This window comes from Actinia tenebrosa, unplaced genomic scaffold (assembly GCF_029948245.1).
Source record: "Actinia tenebrosa isolate PJP-AT-01 unplaced genomic scaffold, QUT_ActTen_1.0 PGA_scaffold5__44_contigs__length_20552954, whole genome shotgun sequence".
Classification (NCBI taxonomy): domain Eukaryota; kingdom Metazoa; phylum Cnidaria; class Anthozoa; order Actiniaria; family Actiniidae; genus Actinia; species Actinia tenebrosa.
The window spans coordinates 6489397-6508966 of NW_028292582.1; the positions used below are offsets into that span (position 1 = coordinate 6489397).

General features: G+C 36.3%; 1 protein-coding gene across 5 annotated transcripts in view; it reads left to right on the forward strand.

Annotated features, from left to right (window-relative positions):
• Positions 1–19570, forward strand: part of LOC116303613 (uncharacterized) — a 134149-nt gene that overhangs the window by 88591 nt on the left and 25988 nt on the right. For 4 of the 5 annotated variants that reach the window (XR_016121357.1, XM_089038183.1, XM_089038181.1 and 1 more), the window contains exons 19-20: positions 405–734; positions 16722–16887. Coding sequence is in view for 4 of the 5 variants with exons in the window: in XM_089038183.1 (XP_088894309.1) it covers positions 405–734; positions 16722–16887 (496 nt within the window). In the remaining variant the exon portion in view is untranslated. The remainder of the gene's footprint in view (positions 1–404; positions 735–16721; positions 16888–19570) is intronic. The other variant, XM_089038184.1, reaches the window with a different exon arrangement.

A 19570-nucleotide genomic window follows, 5' to 3' on the forward strand; every position in this document is an offset into this window, starting at 1 on the left:
GGGGAAACAAAATAAATAAATAGGATTGCAAACTACTTAAAAGAACCAGACAATCGATCGATAAATGCCAAACAAGGGTGACATGGGTGGCGTACTCTGCTTATGCGTGGTCTTTTACCGCTGCGACCTGGGTCGCTGGTTCGAGCCCTGCGGATTGTCCTTTTTCTTTACCACGAGGGTCTTTCTCCGGGTTCTCCGGCTTTCCTCCCTCTATAAAAATCAACATATAAGCTGAGAGTTGTGTGTATAGAATATTCGAATTTTATTTTATGAAACTAGTTCACGTCCAGATGAGGGCACCCCTTTTGTTCCTTTTCGTGGAACGCCAATCGGAAATAAAATATTCTTTTAACATAACATTCTTTACTGTTCTATTTTATAACAACTTTTTTTCACGGTTACAGTCATTGTTCGCCTAGTGGGAGGTTCAGATAACACAAACAACACAGAAGGTCGAGTAGAGATTTTCTATAATGGTCAATGGGGAACAGTCTGTGGAGACTATCATTGGGGTCTTGAAGAGGCTAAAGTTGTGTGTAGCTCTCTGGGTCTTCCAAGAGCAGTGGCTGCACCATGCAACGCAGCCTTTGGTCAAGGAACTGGTCCAATCTGGATGGAAAATGTACGCTGCAGTGGGAGTGAATCATCTTTGTTTGAGTGTGATCATAGAACATTGGGTTATAATAAATGTGGACATAGAGAAGATGCGAGTGTTGTGTGTGGACACCCACCACGTAAGTAAAATATCGATTTTGATTATGTCCAGGTATTTTGACTAAGCGCGAAAAGCATAACTTTTGCTATCAAAAAGGAATAAATCCCAGCATGCACCGCACGCTTAATTCACTTGACGTTTCGTGGCGGCCATCTTGCATAATACTATATATATATGCGACTTTCACGCAAATAAACCTTTTCTTGATGAAAACGAGACAGTGTCAGTAAAATATATGAGGCTTTACTTAACTTTTAAAGCATATTGGAGATTGTCAAGGACCCAAGAACAGCTGGAGATGTGGAGCTTGCAGTTAAATGTTATCAAGAAATCTTCTTTTTATCTTTGTCTTGAACCTTGATAAAAGATCCGGCATTGTGTGAAACAGAGTAGTTTTGTCATACTGTGTTTAAGATGAGCAATTTTCAGTAACGTTTGATGGAAACACAAACAAATACATATATGAAAAATAGGCGCTCAAACAGCGCAAACTGCATTATGCCAGAGTTACGCTCTTTTACATTTAAAAAAATGTCACGCCCACAACTTTTGAGAGGGCTAAAGATGGGTAAATACATTTTGAGATTTCGCCTATTTGCTTAAATAAATTCGAATTATCAAAATTAAGTTTTTTAGCTTCATTCTGATTTAAGTTTCTATTGAACAGGCTGAAAAAAGTCCATGTCAAAATTGCCTTGAAATAAGTTGGTTTTATAAGGACATGTAAACAAATGCCTCTTTTGTCGATTCATCGAATTATCTATTCGTCCATGCAATAAAAAAAACCGGAACGTTGCCCACCGAGCTAGCAAGATAAACTTCAGTAATTTCTGAGAATATTGGTATAGTGTATTTTAATGGGATTGCTTGAGGAGAGTCGATGTCGCTATTACATTAAAGTTGGTTCCTAAGTGGAATCTAATATCGGGTCGTCGTACATAGAGTTTGTATATAAAGGAAACCCACATTTGGTGACTCACGGATTATTTAATTTTCTGTTTGAATGTGCTGGGAATCAAAATTACCAATTCGGCTTGATAAAATTCATTCTTATTTTAGCATTTTGATATGTATTTAAACATCGGGCAGAATCGCTGCTGTTTAATGGAAATCATTAACTAGTCTCACCTTAACTTAATTACTAAAGTCATCTTAAAATGGATATTAATGATATCGTGAAATTATCAGTGATTGGTCCATAGCATGCCGTCCTGGGACATAAGATACTAATTAGTATTCTGAAAATAATGGACTCGAGATTGACACCTGTCAATCACTTCCATAGCAACCAGATTTGTTTGTTGTTTTTAAAGCTTAGTGATAACTCACATCTCTTAAATCTACTGGTGGTTTTATGTTAGAGTAAGACCGGCAAAATATTAATAATAATAATAAAAAAGAGGGTACGTTGCCAAACATTTTCAAATTATGATTTAAAAGTAACTGAAGTTATCTTTTGTGACAATTGCTAATTATAAATAAATAATTTACAATGCATGTGGAAAGAACTTAAATTAAACATAATGGATACATCATAATGATGATATTATATTAGAGTATTATAATAATACAATTATACTACTAAGCTAAATAAAAATATATTTGGACCTCCACTTAAATTTTTTCAAGGTCTTAGAGTTTTTGGTCTGCGTGCTAAGTGAGTTGTAAGTCTTAACGCCATGATAAAAAAAAAAAAAAAAAAAAAAGGAGCGCTGCGCATTTGCGGTAAGGCAAAAGCGGAACATTAGGATGATCGCTATGTCTTGTGCTTTAATTATGTACCTGTGCACGATTAGACAGTTTGCTAGCAATATAAGTTGGTACTAAATTATTCTGAAGAAATAGAAAACGCGCGCGTGCTGTGTGCTGTCATAAAGCACGCAGGGGTTGGCAGAACACGAGAGAAGTGTTAGGAGAAGTGCTTCTCGACACTTCTTGAGTGTTCTGCCAATCCCCAAGTGCTTTATGACTGCACACAGCACAGTAAGCAAGTTTTTTATTTCTTTTAAAAATACAAATTACAATAATGGATAGGAATGACGCAACGGAAAATGCGCGCGCGTGCAATGTGCTCTCATAAAGCACGCGCTCCAAACCAATCAGAACGCGACATTCATAACAGTTATTTTATAAAAGCATTTATAAACATGGTAACATCCCTAACCTCCAGCTGGTTATGCACAGGGAGCCATGCAAGTTCTTTTAGTACTGTAATGATAAAAGGGTAAACTATACACCGTGTGAAAAGATGAGAAAAACTTACTGACGTTTCGGACGCTATTCCTTCGTTGGAATAAAAGAGAAAGAGGCGACAGAAAGGAGTGCTTATATAGAGCGATGGTACTTAATCCGTGAAATAAAAACAAAATAGTTATTAACTAATAGTCGCAATTTAGTGCCTATTTAGTCGATATCACTCAAGTGAATCAATCTATATATGAATACACAGAAGACATCAAAAACACAAGAAACATGTTAGTCATTTGTTCATCAATACTTTATTTGTTCTCTGTTATCAAAACATGGTGATACAAAGTTATAAAATCAATGTTTTGATAACAGAGAACAAATAAAGTATTGATGAACACTGAATGACTAACATGCTTCTTGTGTATTTGATTTCGCCTTTTATCATTACTGTTTCATTAGAAATACCGACGCAGCTCACACTAGTTTTGAGCTAATTATCTCTTCTTTTAGTACTGTTGTGATATGATCAAACTTCTTAGTGTCAGTTAGGATACGTGCTGCAAAGCTCTGAATTAACTGAAGCTCATTGATATTCTGATTAGAAGTTCCTGACCAAATTGTGGCACAAGAGAACACTTTTCTAAAAATTAGTGAGTTGTACATTAACGATAGTATATCTTTAGAAAAAAAGTGCTTAAATCTACTTATTTGGCAAAGTGACTACAAGAGCGACGATGTCAGGTTACTAATATGATCATTGAAAGACACTAGAATCAAAAGTTATGCATAATCTTTGTCTTTTAAGGGTTAATCAGTAATGAGTGTGAACAAGGCCATCCTGCAACGCGCTGGAGATCAGTTGAAACTTTGGATAAGTTAAGTTCAGTGTCCTTCAGTGTGTTCAGTGAAAAATTTGTAGATACAACTTGGTATCATCCACAGACGACTCCACATCACAGTTTTCCACCTCCCCGGGGAGATAATTTATATATAGGTTGATGAGCATAGGGCCCAATATAGAGCGCTGTGGCACCCCATGAGTGACAACAAGAGGACTGGAGATTGAAGGAACCACGAGTAGACTGCAGTCTATCTGTTAGATATCTTTAAACCATACAAGAGTGCTTTATGAGCTTTCCAGATCCCGCAGCTTAGGAACCAACATGGAATGGCTTAGGATATCAAAATCTTTGGACAGATCAATTTGGACCATGTCTGTGACTTTTTTATCGTCTAGTGCTCACTTCTAGAGAGCCCTAAACACTTCTTGTCTCTAGTCAAGTCGTATACATCACAGCGTTCGGGTCCTAACTTTCTTCGTGATGGTCAGTCCTTTATAACGGACAGTGCTGAGAGAGCAAACCTTCTCAACACCTACTTTCACTCTGTATTTACAACCAGCAATTCTAATATAATTGACAATGTTGATGATTCTACTAGCAATATTCCATTCTTAGCTAACATTAAACTTACTATAGATTTTGTTTGTAAAGCATTGCAGGTGATTGACCCTAAGAAAGCATGTGGTCCTGATAATATCCCTGGTAACATTCTGAAGAACACTGCTGATGTTATAGCCCCATCACTAAGTCGTTTTTTCAACCTATCACTGTCGTTAGGAAAAGTACCAACATTATGGAAGCGTGCAAATATCACTCCAGTCTTTAAAAAAGAAGATCCATCACTTGCTTCTAGCTACCGACAGATATCTCTATTAAGTATCTTATCAAAGATTTTGGAACGCTGTGTGTTTAACTACTGTTCTTCTCACATTACACCTCTACTTTATCCTCTACAACATGGATTTCTCAAAAGAAAGTCAACAGTTACTCAGCTTCTTGAGGTTTACCATGATCTTAGAAAATCTTGCCAATGGCACTGAAGTTGACGCTGTACACATGGATTTGTCTAAAGCATTTGATAAAGTAACCCATCATATTCTTCTTTCTAAGCTAAAGAAATACGGTATCACTGGTGGACTTTTCGACTGGTTTCTTGATAATCTAAGCGAGAGAAAGCAGAGTGTTGTTATTGATGGTTCTTAATCCGAATGTTTACCTGTATCATCTTGGGTTCCTCAAGAATCCATACTTGGACCTCTTCTTTTTCTTGTGTATGTTAATAATATGCCTTCTTATATTCTAGGTGATTCTAAACTTGCCTTATTTGCTGAGGATTCTAAACTATACAAGGTCATCAAATCGGATTCAGATCACAACGATTTGCAAAGGGATATTGATCGTGTTTATAGCTGCAGTGTCGATTCTAAAATGAAATTCAATGTTGACAAATGTAAAGTTTTACATATGCACAAGAAAGGAATTAAGGCTATTAATCAGTACAAAATCGGCGATGAAGATCTACCTAACGCGCCCTATACAAAAGAACTTGTAGTTATTATATCATCAGACCTCACCTGGGCAAAGCATTTTGAGGAAATGTGTTCCAAAGCTAACAAGTGTCTTGGTTTGATAAAGCGTGTATGTGGTAGAGAAATTGCGGATGCAAGAATCCGTAACATCTTTATTTAGCTATTGTGAGACCTCAGCTCGAATATGCTTCAAGTCTTTGGTCACCGTATACTATAAAAAAACTCCAACGTCTAGAAAATAGAACTTTATTTAGCGAGCTAAATGCATTAAAAACTGACAATGATTTTACAAATACAACTCACATAATATCTTTATTTACCCTGATTTAAAAAAAACGATCAGCTGGACATGATAGAACAGCTGATATGAACCGGTGATCAGCATACGGTCTTGTATTTCACCTCTGAATCTCGGAATATTGAGTCGGCAACAAAATGGCATCTGCCGACAATCGTTTTGCTACAATTTCCGAGTATATCACGAGTCAGGAAATAAGTTATGAAAATCAAAGTTGTAAAAAAAGGATGTAAAACATGTAAAAAATAAATTTTCCGCCATCGATGTTGAGATTCCAATGTGAACCGTTGCATTCACAAACCAGACTGAGATATCAAAAAAGTGCTGTTTTCGCCGTCAATCAAATCTCATGAGCCAATCACGCACGGTAATTCTGAGCCGACAATACGGGTCTATATTGGCGGCTCTCTCTCGATCAAACTTATAGGAGGGTCGCGATACATATATATATTATAATTATTTAAAACGTTTTTTCATAGAGTGCTCAACTTTGTAGGAGCATTGTATATCAAATTGAATTTTAGACGTTAGGATTCATTGTTTTAATTGCGACAAATCTGTTTCGTATGACCATCGCGAGACGGCCACACTCATCAGGCAGTTACAATGAATGACCTTTGTTAGGATATATAACTAGCATTTCGAAATCTATTCGTTTTAAATTACAATTGCGCGACATTATGGTCTAAATTTCTTAAGTGTGTATCTATTACGATGGGGGCACAGACTTGCTAATTCATTGCGTTTGTTAAGTGTACATAGGTGATTTTTACAAATGATGATGAATTTTTCGCTTAAGCATAGGTTACATTTTTTGTTATCATTATCATAAGGTTTACATATTTTAATAATCTTCCATTTAATATCAAAGTTCCTATTCTCGTCTTTTAGGTTCCATATGTGCTTGACAGTTCTGTTGAGTTTCTATTTTTGCTGAGTTTAAAGAATGACATTTGGTTCCTGTAGCGTTCTTTAAAGTTTGTTGCTAGTCCTATGTAGGTGATACTCAATGATACTCAACCCGACCAGCAACAAAAAGAATGTAACTGCAGACAAAAACCAAATTGCCCTCTCGATGGAAAATGCCTACAGAATAACGTAATCTACCGAAGCCACAGTAACAACAGAAACATCAACAGACACCTATATCTCGTGGTCAACTGTGTCGAATGCTTTTGTTAAGTCTAAAAAACTGTCCAACATAATTTTCCTTGCTCCATGTTGGTTAAAACTTCATCTGCAAATGCTGAAAAGGCAGATACTATAGATGATCGCCGTCTAAAGCCAAATCGTTTACTGGAAAGAAATTTATGTTCAGCCACGTGATGATATAATTGTGAATGAACAGTTTTTTAAACTAATTTGCTGAGTGAGAGTTGGTAAAATTGAAATAGGTGGATAGTTCGAAGCATTAGTCCGATCTCCTGAAAGTTCTTATTCAATATTTTTGTAATAACTCATTTTTGAACTTGAAAAACACCTTTTTCAAAAAGCTATCGTTTAAGAATGTACCTTTGAAAGTATTGGTCTTGATCTGCCATCTACATCTACATCTTTATTAGTTGATAAAATTCGTAAAATATCACATCAACTGTACATGATAATAATAATAATAATACAATAATAATAATACATAATAATAGAAATAATAGTTCAAGTTAAGAACTATCTTAAAGTGCTAATAAGCCTTTGCACAATATTTACAGAATGATTCTTTAGATAGTGGATAGTTGATTGTGAAGATATTTATTCATTTGAATGTCGCGTCTTTAAGATACGAAGGTTTGTATTCCCAATATGTTAATGACTATGACGTAAAATAAGGGATCATTTAATATACAATACTGCACTCGTTCTGGAATACAGTATTTTAAAAGCATCACCCTTTTACTCGTGACTCACGTAAAGGATCTTACAAATTTGTTTTCAAAAAATGTCCAGCGTTCAATATTAAAAGTTGCCACAAAATAACTCAAATCCCTTATGTTGCGTCATATTCATTAACATATTGGAAATATAAACCTTCGTATCTCAAAGACCCGACATTCAAATGACGAATTATTTTCACAATCAACTATTCACTATTTAAGGTGACTGGAGACCTTCAGGAGTATGTTTCGTTAAAGACTCTCTCTTCGCAACACGTTAAACGAAACCCCATAAAACTATATATCGTTTTAAAGGTCATATAATAGATATTCAGAAAATAGTATTATTTGAAAGCGATTTTTTTAAAGTTGAAACAATGCCGGAGCCTTAAACACAAATCGGGCACGTTCAGTAGAGGTGAATTAATGGGCATGGATTTAGCGCGTATAGCAAAAAGAAATTCACTATGTGAATAAGCAAACGATTTCAAAAGGATTTCAAACTTTTGATTGGATAATAAACAATACAAATGATTTTAGCCAATAAGATGACAGGTTATTGTGACGAAAAATTGAGGAAAATTTGAAGCAAATCGAGGGAAAAAATGGCAGCCATTTTATCTTAGGTAAAAGTAAGCAAAGATTTTAGGGATTTTACTATCACTCAACTAAAAAACAGCTCAAAAAAGAAAACGCAAGTAAAATTACATTGTTATGGAAGGAAGAAATAGTGAGAAGAAAATAACTTATGACAGAATTGAGGAAAATGAGACAGCCGATCAAAATTCTACTTACCTTTTACAGCAAAATATCCTGTCCTGCAAAAATGGCTTTCCAAACAAGGAATGCTCATTTACAGTTCTTCGTTTAATTAACGCTCGTGTTGTATTAAGACCTTTGCCATGAAAATAGCAAAAGATAAAGTTTGTTTACTACTTTACAGGTCCTTGAAAAACCACAAAGTTCAGAAAATCTTCTTCTTTAAGAAAACCTCTTTTGAGGACGATGATTCCCTGAGTTTCACGGTAGAGGGAGATGCAAACAACTTAAGATAAACAGTCGATATTAAGAAGTCATATGGGGATGGGCCGTTTTTTTAATATATATATATATTTTTTTTCGATTTTCGGTTTTCGTTAAAATATTTCCAAATTACTTTATGAGCATTTTCTTTATAAATATGCTTTCCACAATTTCACTTGTTCAGTTCTTTTTGATTTTTTAACGTCTTTTTACGCTAAAAATGGCTCCAAAAATCTTCAAAAACGTTTTTCCCAACAATGGCGGCTTTCCCCCCCGGTTGTTTTCACCAAAGATGCCGAGTTGAACACTCAAATGGCTTCCTTGTTTCCTTGATATGATTGGTCAAAAAGTTCACTCTTGACATGTCTCTTGTTATTGGCTCAATTCAGATGATGAGAAAAATATTGTTATAATAATAGTAGAAGTAGAAATAATAATGCAATTAATTGATTGATTGATTAATTAATTAATTAAAAATAGCATCATTTTTAACCAATCAGTTTACAGGATTTGGCAGTGATTACAAAATGGATATAATACGAATTGGTATACCACGCTTTGTTGATTGATAAGAGGGGTATTTTGTCTTTCATCCTAACATCATCTTCAATGTTCTTGCTTATACAGGTTATATGTTTCTGCCAATTTTAATCCCAAAATATCTCTAAGTTGCTTTCTGACGTCGTCTGCACTTTTTTGCTCCTTATAATTTGTTCACGTGAGTTTGATGATATCATAGAAACAGACGCTTGTTCTTTTCGTGAACAATTTTTTCCCGAAATTTTACGCTCTCTTGCTCGTGAAAATGTATGATATCATAAAATAAATTAGCAACCCGTGAAAATACGGTTATTACTATACTATTACAATTACTATAATACGGTTGCAGTTAGTGCATTTTCCCTCGCCTCGTTCAAATAACTCATTAAGGTATTAGGATACGTTTGCAACCACTATGCGCGCAAACTTAAATAACGTGCTGGCTTTATAGTATAACACAAACAAAGTATACATTTTCTGAAAGCTGAGTAAACATAGTTTATGAAGACATCTTCAAAATACGATTTTTTAAATTGTTGTTCACATTATTGTCCTCTAAGCGAAATTTGACCATACCTCAGCGAAAACATTAATGGACACGTACATTTTAAGCTTTGTTTGCGAAAAATGTCTTAACATACTCAGGAGATAATAAGCTCAAAAAGGGTGTCCCAGATTTTTGATATCTGTTTTATATCTCTCACTATTTTTGAACAAAGTTTGGCGATTGCTTTTGGAGTGTTGTTTAGAGTAAAAAGCGTCATAACTTTGGAAAGAAATTTTTGGATCATGAGTTGCTTTTTAAACTCACCAAATTTTAAAAAAGTCGAATGAAATCCAAGGGCCTTTTAGCTTTTTGAAGTTGATGTTTTAGCGGCATAAACAATTCGCAAAATGCATTTCTTTGTTTGGAGCCGGAAACTGCAGGGAACCACGATGGTGTTGGCCAAAACACCTTGAGCCTTTCATTTTGTCAACACTTGCCAAATTATCTGGTGTTCTGGACGATCGCAATGTAGGATCTTTTTACAAGGACAAAGGAGCATTTGGACTCAACGTTATTGCAAGCAACGGGACATTTCCGGTCTTGATAAAATCACGATTTCGTTTTGTCTCAAAATTTTAGCTTTTCCCATCAAAATTTGCAAGAAGTTTCACTAACATATGAAAGACAAAAGTTTAAAGTTACGAAATTTCAACAACAAAAAAAAAAAATTATTCGAGCAAATTGTCATTTTTCGTATCCTAATACCTTAAGAGTCAGTCTCTGTAAAAGCGGTCCGATGCAATTCGGGTAGGGAAGCAGTTTTCCTTTAAACTTTGCCAACAAAACTGTCTTACCTCAAAAGTAATTGGAATGCATTTCATTTTAGAAATATTTTAAAATGAATTTTTTACACGATTTTCTTTCCGGAGCCGAAGGCCGCTCAATTTTGCATAAATTAAACGGGAAAAATAGCCGATATTCGACGGGTTGCGGCATCAAAGACAAAAAGTATTTTCACAAACAATTATTTTTCCAATGTAAAGCAGTTCTTAGATGACAATTTGAAAGTGCTTTGAAATAATTTGCTTCTTTTGAAAAAAAGATAAGAATCATGATGCGAGGGCTACTTTGAGAATACGTGACTGAGGGCAAATAGAAGTGATTTTCGTGGGTCGATTTTTTAAAAGTCTGGCGTATTTAATGCAATCTATCAATTGGATCCTACTAGAAAGACTCAACAGCAAGGAAATGTAAAAATATCTTGCGGTTTTTTTCTCTCTGCGACACAGTGAGCCAGTAAATTCAGTAAATTTTTTAGCATGTCACGGGGATTGCGTGACATAAAAGCGAAGTCGCTGACTAGTTTCAAACCAATAAAAACTCAATATAAATGGTTTTTCGAAAAATAAAGAGCGTCATATTTTTTATGGTGTATAATTTCAATAAGGATTTCATGTACCATCATTATTGAGCGCTTTTTCTTTGCAATAACTTGAGTAAATAAACAAGTGCATGGAATGCGTTCAGCATTCAATAATTATATTGTTGGTCATACAATATAAATAGATATGTTTCGGAAACTACCCGAAAAATTAGGAAAACCAAACTTACTAGAATTTTCATTATGTATAGCCCTCTCTACTCCGTAACACAGGTATATACTTTGGTACGCCGACTAAAAATCGGGGACCTAGATTTTATCTATCTGATGTCGAAAGTCCAGACTGAAATAATTAGTGCCTAGATAAAAAAAAGTTAGGCAAACTCGTGATATTCAAACACATTGTTTTTGCCCATAACTCCTGTAGCTGTAACTGACTAAAAACAGTTAAAATGATTAAATTTGAACTCTGTTTTTCTATGTTTTCTGAACATTATCTTTTAAGTGAAATATGCTATACCAGATGAAAATCCCTAGAAAAATAGTGGTTCGAGACACTGAAATGGTTTTCTTTTATCATTCTTTTACCGCCAAATAACTGTCTAGTACATTTCACAATTTTTTCGCCAGCATGAAAGACGTAAAGAACCTCAGCCGAACAAACTTTTAAGATCAAAAGGAAAAATGTAGTGTTTCTTATCTTATTTGGAAAACTGTGGTGATTCACAAGGTTTGACAGAACTTGTAAGACTTTCCGAGTGCACAGACCCCATTGAAATTCATTTGTTCTCTATTCACTTATCACACGAGAAGCTAATAGAATACGAACTTATCCTTGCGCGAGTAGGTTTTTTCAATTTGAAAGGGACCTCAAAAGTACAGGAATTGTTGATTTGCCCAAAACACCGGCAGAGCCTTGGAAAATATTGGCAAGCGAGGAAGACTTGTCAATATCCAAAGCACAAGGGAAGCGAAGCTGCAGTAAAAGGCAGAGATGTGTGCAACTTGGCAATGTCTAAAGTTATACATCAGGCTTATGGTGTTATTGTTCCAGTAGGTTCAGGTATGACGCAATATATTTGATGTATATATATATACTGAAACTGTTTTCATTAATTGCAATAATTTGATGTTACTACGGATATTTATGTTTTTCAACTAATACTCACTGTTCACTTGCAACATCTCGTACCCAGAGCCTGCGTTTCTTCTGGCCTGCGGCGAAGAACGAGGGCTCTGGCATAATCCATTTTTGAGACCGGGATTTCTTGGACTTCCGGTATAAGAGCGTATACTCTAAAACACTTGCCAAAAATTAAAAAAATATGTTCCCGATTTCTAACTCTTATTTTGATCGGAAGTAAACACAGAGCTCTGTTTGAAAGCAGGTTTGAAAGCATGATTTTCATTGATTATGTTTCACTTCGGGAAAACTGCGCATTCGCCAAAAATGGATTATGCCAGAGCCCTCGTTCTTCGCCGCAGGCCGAAAGAAACGCAGGCTCTGGGTACGAGATTGTGTAAGAAATTGTACCAGAATCCCCTGGTGTATAAAATAACACAGATAAGCTTTCCACGCCGAAAATTAGCAAACAAGAGTTTTGGTAGAGTGGGATTACCAAGAGTACATTCTTAGAATACAAACAGGGAACAAATAATAAATAAATAAATAAATAAATAAAAAACCTACAGCCTCGTGCTATCATCAGCTTCTCGGTGTTTGAAACCATGATAAAACATTCGCATTTGATTTTATACATAAAAACCCTGTCTTGATCAATATATATAATACTGAGACGGCTATCTTTTTAATAATTCAAAGGTCGTCCAAAGTAACGGCGGCAGCTTCCTTGGAGGCATTGTGTGCTGACTCCCCATTTCTTACGCCACAAGTTAAGAAAGCGCAAAGCTGCACAGATGACCCATGGACACCAGGGCCACAATTACAACTGAACTGTGAAGATAACAGTGAACACGCAGTAGAGGTATTCAACAGCTCAATGGCACAACTTGCCGATGCTATCAATAAACCAATAATGCAGCTCTTGAGCTCTCAAGTTGTCTCTTGGGATAGATGTACCAATTCAGAACAAGAAATGTATTTAAAAACAACCGAAGATGCCTGCAGATTGATATGCCTTGCTATAGCACCGAATGATAGTGATCACCTTCTTAAAGCTTTTCAGGAAAATCGATGCTGCAATGATAACGACGTGGGCTTGCAGGCTCTCGTAGCAGCTTATAAGAACGCGCCATCTAAACCACTCAAGACGCAAATACTCAGTATTTACGTCAGCAGATGTTCTGCAATGGAACTGAAGGCCATTCATGAGCCATTTGAACGGCTAAGTGACAGACAGATAAAAAAGGCTAGACAGCATTCCGCAGCTCAAGGACCTGGAACCCCCGCGTTAAAAAAAATACAACACAGGGTTTGAATAGACAAAGCAAAGCTAGATAACTTTCTTGAGTTTACGTTTCGGCCTTATTTTTACCAAGATGTTTCATATGGCAACCGCACAATCAAGCTCGAAAACGGAGAAGAATTGCCAATGCCAAACATCGTTCGTACTGTAGCTCGAAGCACTATTGTCCATCAGTATTTAGAATTTTGTAAAGAAACAGAGTTTGAACCAGTGAGGTGACCGACGATGTGGAGAGTATTAGAAGTCCATAAAGCTACGCAGAGGAAATCCCTGCAAGGCCTAGATAATACCGCAGCAGATGGTGCAGACGGATTCGAAGAGCTACTGAGGATTATAGATGACTTGGAAGAGGCTGGTGCCAGTGACGTCTGGTGTTCACAAACCAAAACGAAGCTTAATGCAGGAAAATTATATCTGAAGACAACTTATCGTAACCACTGCCAAGAGGAAAATTGTCAGTGCCCCGATCACTGCATAGCGTTCGCTCTGAGTGACCCTGATGACAAGGATTTTAGAACTGACTGTGGTCACAGACACAACGTCGAGTGCACTGATTGCCAAACACTGGCAGATACCATCCAAGATGTTCAGTCGGAAATTCGAAACCATTCGTCAGCACTCGGCAAAGAAAAGAAGTAGTACCTGCAGTATGATGCAAACGCCGCCTCCAAAAAGATTTTTGACTGGAAAGCGCATTTATTCGTGCTCAAAATCAAGAAAGTAGCAAGCATGGCGTCTTGAAGTCTCTTGGAGAGGAGGAGGTTCTTATAATTGTTGATTGGGCGATGAAATTTACTGCGATGAAGTTCAGAGAGAAGGAAGCAGAATGGTATGGGGAAAGTAGAATAAATTGGCATGTCAGCAGTGTCATCTTCAAAGAAGGCCAGAAGCTACAGGTAACTTCTCTTGCCCACTTATTTGACAACTGTTAGCAGGATTGGTATGCTGTTCTGTCATAAAGACCAATAACGCAGGCATCACCAAAGCTTACCTCAGATCTGATGAAGCGGGCTGCTATCATAACAGTCAACTGATTTCATCTCTTCAACAACTAGGAAAACGACATAGCATTCATAATAAGATTCCCAACTATTCTTCTTATCACAGTTTTGAGTTCACTTCTACTGGCCTTCGTGTTTGGAAAGCTTATAATGTAGGCTCTGGAAAACTCATTCCGTGGGATACTATAGTATGTGATCCCCAAGGAGCTACACTTGTGAAACTTGACGTTCCTTTCTTCCCAGTAAAATCAAGAGAGATAAAGCAGAGGAAACAAGCAAGTGATCATGACTATAGAAGAAGTCGTTAAGCATTAATGCCCCTACCCGAGATGCAAAGAGGAATTTGAAAGTCGCGCAGACCTTGATCTTCATGTAGCCTTGATTGGACACCGTATACCTGCACTGACCAAAGAGAGCCTTTATGACAACATAAGAAGAGACTGGGTACAACGTTTTCAGACGTTGTCTCTGTAGTCACAACCTATACCACTTTCGTTTGAAAACACAGGGACAAAAGCGTCCAATGCCAAGTACTCCAATACTATGGGATGGGCAGTGCACAAGAAACGTGGCAAGAAACGTTTTTATTCTAATGTTCGAAATTACCTCCAGAAGAAGTTTGAGATCGGACAAAACACTGGACGTAAAGAAGACCCTGCCCAAGTTGCTAAAGCCATGCGAACCGCATGTACTACAGATGGTTTGAGATTGTTTAAGAGAACCGAATGGCTCAGTAAAACGCAGATACAGGGTTTCTTTTCAAAAATGGCAGCAAAGGCGAAGAAGGGAATTTTACCAGATAATCAAGAAACAGAGGATGATGTTGAAAGCGAACAAGACGATGAAAGCGACGAGGAATACGCTTATCTTGAAGATGAAGAACAGATAAGAGCGACTAGTGAAGCTGTACTCGCTAATATTGACATCACTCACCCTGTGATGTATGATGTTTTTGACTTATGCAAGATGACAGATGAGCAGAAGCTTACTTCCTTCACCGTGCAAATGCTTAGGGAGATCTGTATCTACTTCGAGATTCCTCATAAGTATAGAGACACTAAAGGAATTCTCATCAGTAAAGCGACTGGTATGGTCTCAAGCTGCAGTTGTCATTAGAAATTTCCAAAACGAGCAAGGAACTGGGCCCGAGTCCATTTTATTAACAAAGAGTTTTTCATGCAGTTAATTTACTAGGCAGTTAAAAAGGCAATACTATATATAATTAGCTGTACGTGTGACTGAAAGAGATTGCCCATGCACCGGCACAAATCCGACCGGATATTTTGTAAACGGAAATTTTTTAATCCGTACGTTTTTTTAAAGTAATCGTCTACACGTTGAGCTTTTGAATTGTTTTGGCCCATCCACACGTCGAAACGGAAGGCTAATCCGTAAAGAACGTAACAAATTTTGTTCAAAAATATCCGCGGGATACGTGTGGACGGGGCCTTAAAAATAGATGACATAAAATATAGACGAATTCGAAATGACAACCACTGTAATCGTCAAAAGCTTCAAAGGTTTTATAACTGCTGTCAATATAGGCCACTCGTGCTGTATGTTTTAATAATAATAAAACTTTAGCAGATGAGAAATACCAATTTACTTACGACCCGAAAGGGGTCATACGCTTCGCTTTTATTTCACGCAATCCCCGTGACGTGCTCAAAAATTTACTGATTTTATTTTTTGATATTTTTACATTTCCTTGCTGTTGAGTCTTTCTTTAGTAGGATCCAATCGATAAATTGCATTAAATACGCCAGACTTTTAAAAAATCGACCCACGAAAATCACTTCTATTTGCCCTCAGTCACGTATTCTCAAAGTAGCCCTCGCATCATGATTCTTATCTTTTTTTCAAAAAAAGCAAATTATTTCAAAGCACTTTCAAATTGTCATCTAAGAACTGCTTTACATTGGAAAAATAATTGTTTGTGAAAATACTTTTTGTCTTTGATGCCGCAACCCGTCGAATATCGGCTATTTTTCCCGTTTAATTTGTGCAAAATTGAGCGGACCTTCGGCTCCGGAAAGAAAATCGTGTAAAAAATTCATTTTAAAATATTTCTAAAATGAAATGCATTCCAATTACTTTTGAGGTAAGACAGTTTTGTTGGCAAAGTTTAAAGGAAAACTGCTTCCCTACCCGAATTGCACCGGACCGCTTTTACAGAGACTGACTCTTAATAAATTAAACAAATAACTCACATGTTTCAACAGCAGGTTTGGGGTTGGACAACTTGTCTCTTCAAGTGAATCTTGCTGAACTGACTTCTAGCATAATTTAGTCTTGTATAATGCGTGTTACGTCATCGCACGGAATAATAAATATTTCATAGTATACATGAAGATTACCGCCATGCTCCTGCAAAGGAGACTAATTAATTTTCCGTTCTCAATTTGTTTCCTTTGTATTTAGCGATAAACTTGAACATTACGAAACTCACTGGAGAGATCAGCAGTCCCGGATACCCAAGATACATGGAACGAGCCCACTACGAGTGGATATTCAGACCTCCCATACCACATGCACGTGTAGCTTTGTATATCGAAGACATCGATTTGTATCGCAGTTACCGGAATGGGTAAGAGTAAATGTTTACTTAAACAATGATTATTTGGCGCGGTTCTTCGAATATCAGACGTTACTATCAGAGACTATTCATAAAGTAAAGGGAGTTAAAACGGGATTTGAAGGAACTTTTTTTTGCATGCTCAGTATAAAACGAGTGACCCCCCCCCCCCCCCCCCATAATTTATATCTAGGAAATGCAAATGACCTACCCATGTAAGCAGTTTTATAGACAGCCCACCCCTCAGTCTCAGTTTTCAGTTTTAAGAAATCGTGTGGCCGACCTCTGTCTTACTCCCCCCCCCCCCCCCCCCCCTTACCTCAATATGACCAGTCCCTCAGGGCCATTAGTACTCTTGACAAATGGAGTATTATTATTTGTTTACAAAGCTTTACCTCAAAAAAAAAGATATAATAAACTACAAAATAATATACAAAACAAACAAACAAACAAAAACAACAACAACAAAAAGAAACACGAATGAGGTCGGGATTATACAACAGAGAATAGCTCCAATCTAAGTACACCCTTAACTAAAATGATATGATACATTGAATTATATATACTATGTACAATTTTTAAAATGCTAGTTATCAAGGACTCGATAGTTAGTAGCAGCAGCGTTTGTTATTTAGAAGATTATGAGCAGAGCAGTACTTAGGGCAAATTGACTTCCAAGTGTTGAAAATAGAAGGATCATAGAAGTTGGAAGTTGCATTACTGTAGTAATGATGAATAGACGATTTAAATTGGTTAAGCGAATTAGCTAAGTGGCAAGTGTTAGGTAAGATATTCCAAAGTTTCGGAATGCGATTAAAATAGCTAGCTTGGAAGTGTTTAGTCCTACATTTATGTATCAGCAAATCAGTTTCAGAATTATGACGGGTTACCCTGCGGTTAGTACGAGCTTTAACATAGTGTTCGATGGGTATTTTAAAGTGACCTGAACGACATTTGAAATAAAATACTAAATCCTTAAATTCATGCCAATATGATCCAAGGGTTAAAATATGAGTTCAAGGGGTATATTGTAAAACATTGAACTATTGTGTGACCTTTTATATTAGTGAAAAATTAATGCGCAAGGAGACGGTTTTTATATAAGTAACTTGTACACAAAAAAATGTGCATTGATAAAGGATATAAATAATAATGATAACAATACCTACACTCACACACAAAACTGAAGTTAACAGAAGCTTAAAAAAAGAAATTAGCTCAACATTGGTCAAATAAGTCTGCAGAGACTTATTTCATTTCAGGGTTATTAAGTAGAAAAGATGTTCGAGGGATTCTTCTTTTTTTTTTGACAAAAGGAGCAAAGGCTATCATCTTACAAAAGAGTACTCTTTGTATAAACTATTCTATTTAGGAAACAACACAGGAATCCCGCTTGATGCCTAAGCAAAACTACTTGCAAACCCGTCTCCTTCTCAAATGCACAGAAAAAAAACATCCCTTTGGGACAAATTTAAGCCCAATAACAGAAAAAAAGTACGTAGTCAAAGATGTATCTAGAAGTATTAGGTATGGTTTTTTTAAGCAAACAATTAACCGTATATTTCTACTTTTCATGAAAAGCAGTTTTTTTCGACAAATTGGAAAATCAAAGATTTCTTCTCAAAAGTTTTATAACTTCTATAGGTAATTTATTTTAATGCTGGATAAAATATACGAATTAGTACATATTACAAATAAATATTCGCCCTTTATCTCATAAATCATTAGCTCATAAATCAAGAATTATTTTTATTTAACCAACTATCGTATGTTCGGTTTATGTACAAGAAAAAGCAGTTTCGTTCTCCTCCTATCGGCAAACCCAAAGAAGACTTTCCTTCAATAGTTTTAATATTTCTATGATAATTTAATAATTAATGATAATAATTTAATCACTTATTGTGCGTGCATTCCATAGAATGATCATGCGCGCATTACAATAATAATAAAATATATATAACTATATAACTATTTACAAATAAGATGAATAAATATATTGATGAATACTAAAAAAAAACTATCAAAATGCTAATTTAAAAAGGTGGGTCTTAAGATGGCGCTTAAACAAACTAACATCTTTAATACAGTTGATAGATAGATAATTTGTAACACCGTATGGTATGTAAAAATGAAACTGACGTTTCGGACGTTAGTCCTTCATCGGAGTAAACGAGAGATGAATGTGGAAATGTGTTTATATAGTGAGCGTGGATGATAAATAACCAATGAGAGATAAGTATAAGGGAAAACAAAAGGAAACAAGAGGATCGAAAGTAACAATAGACTAATTAAACGAGAAGCGTTCGTTCATGCCAAGGGGATTAAGCGTGCCCAAGGTGTGAATTAGCCTCATTTCTTTAGTTTTGCGGCAATCGTTACCGTCTTTAATTAGGGATAAGCCGAATACAACGAAATCAGAAATGGAATGGTCGGTAGAATTAAAATGACGGGGAACTGGTTTGGAAGAGTCGTTTTTCCGAATATCATTGAGGTGATCCCTTATACGGTCACCTAACAGTAGTATAGGCCGCATGGCACGATCCGGATTTTTGACGGGGAAGGGGACGGGGAAGGACGGGGAAGGACGGGGAACATTAATTATTCATCGATCATTAGCATAAAACGACGGGTAGGTATTGTTTCGGGTTACCATGACGACCAATTGACGTCATAAGACTATTGTTGACCGGTATGA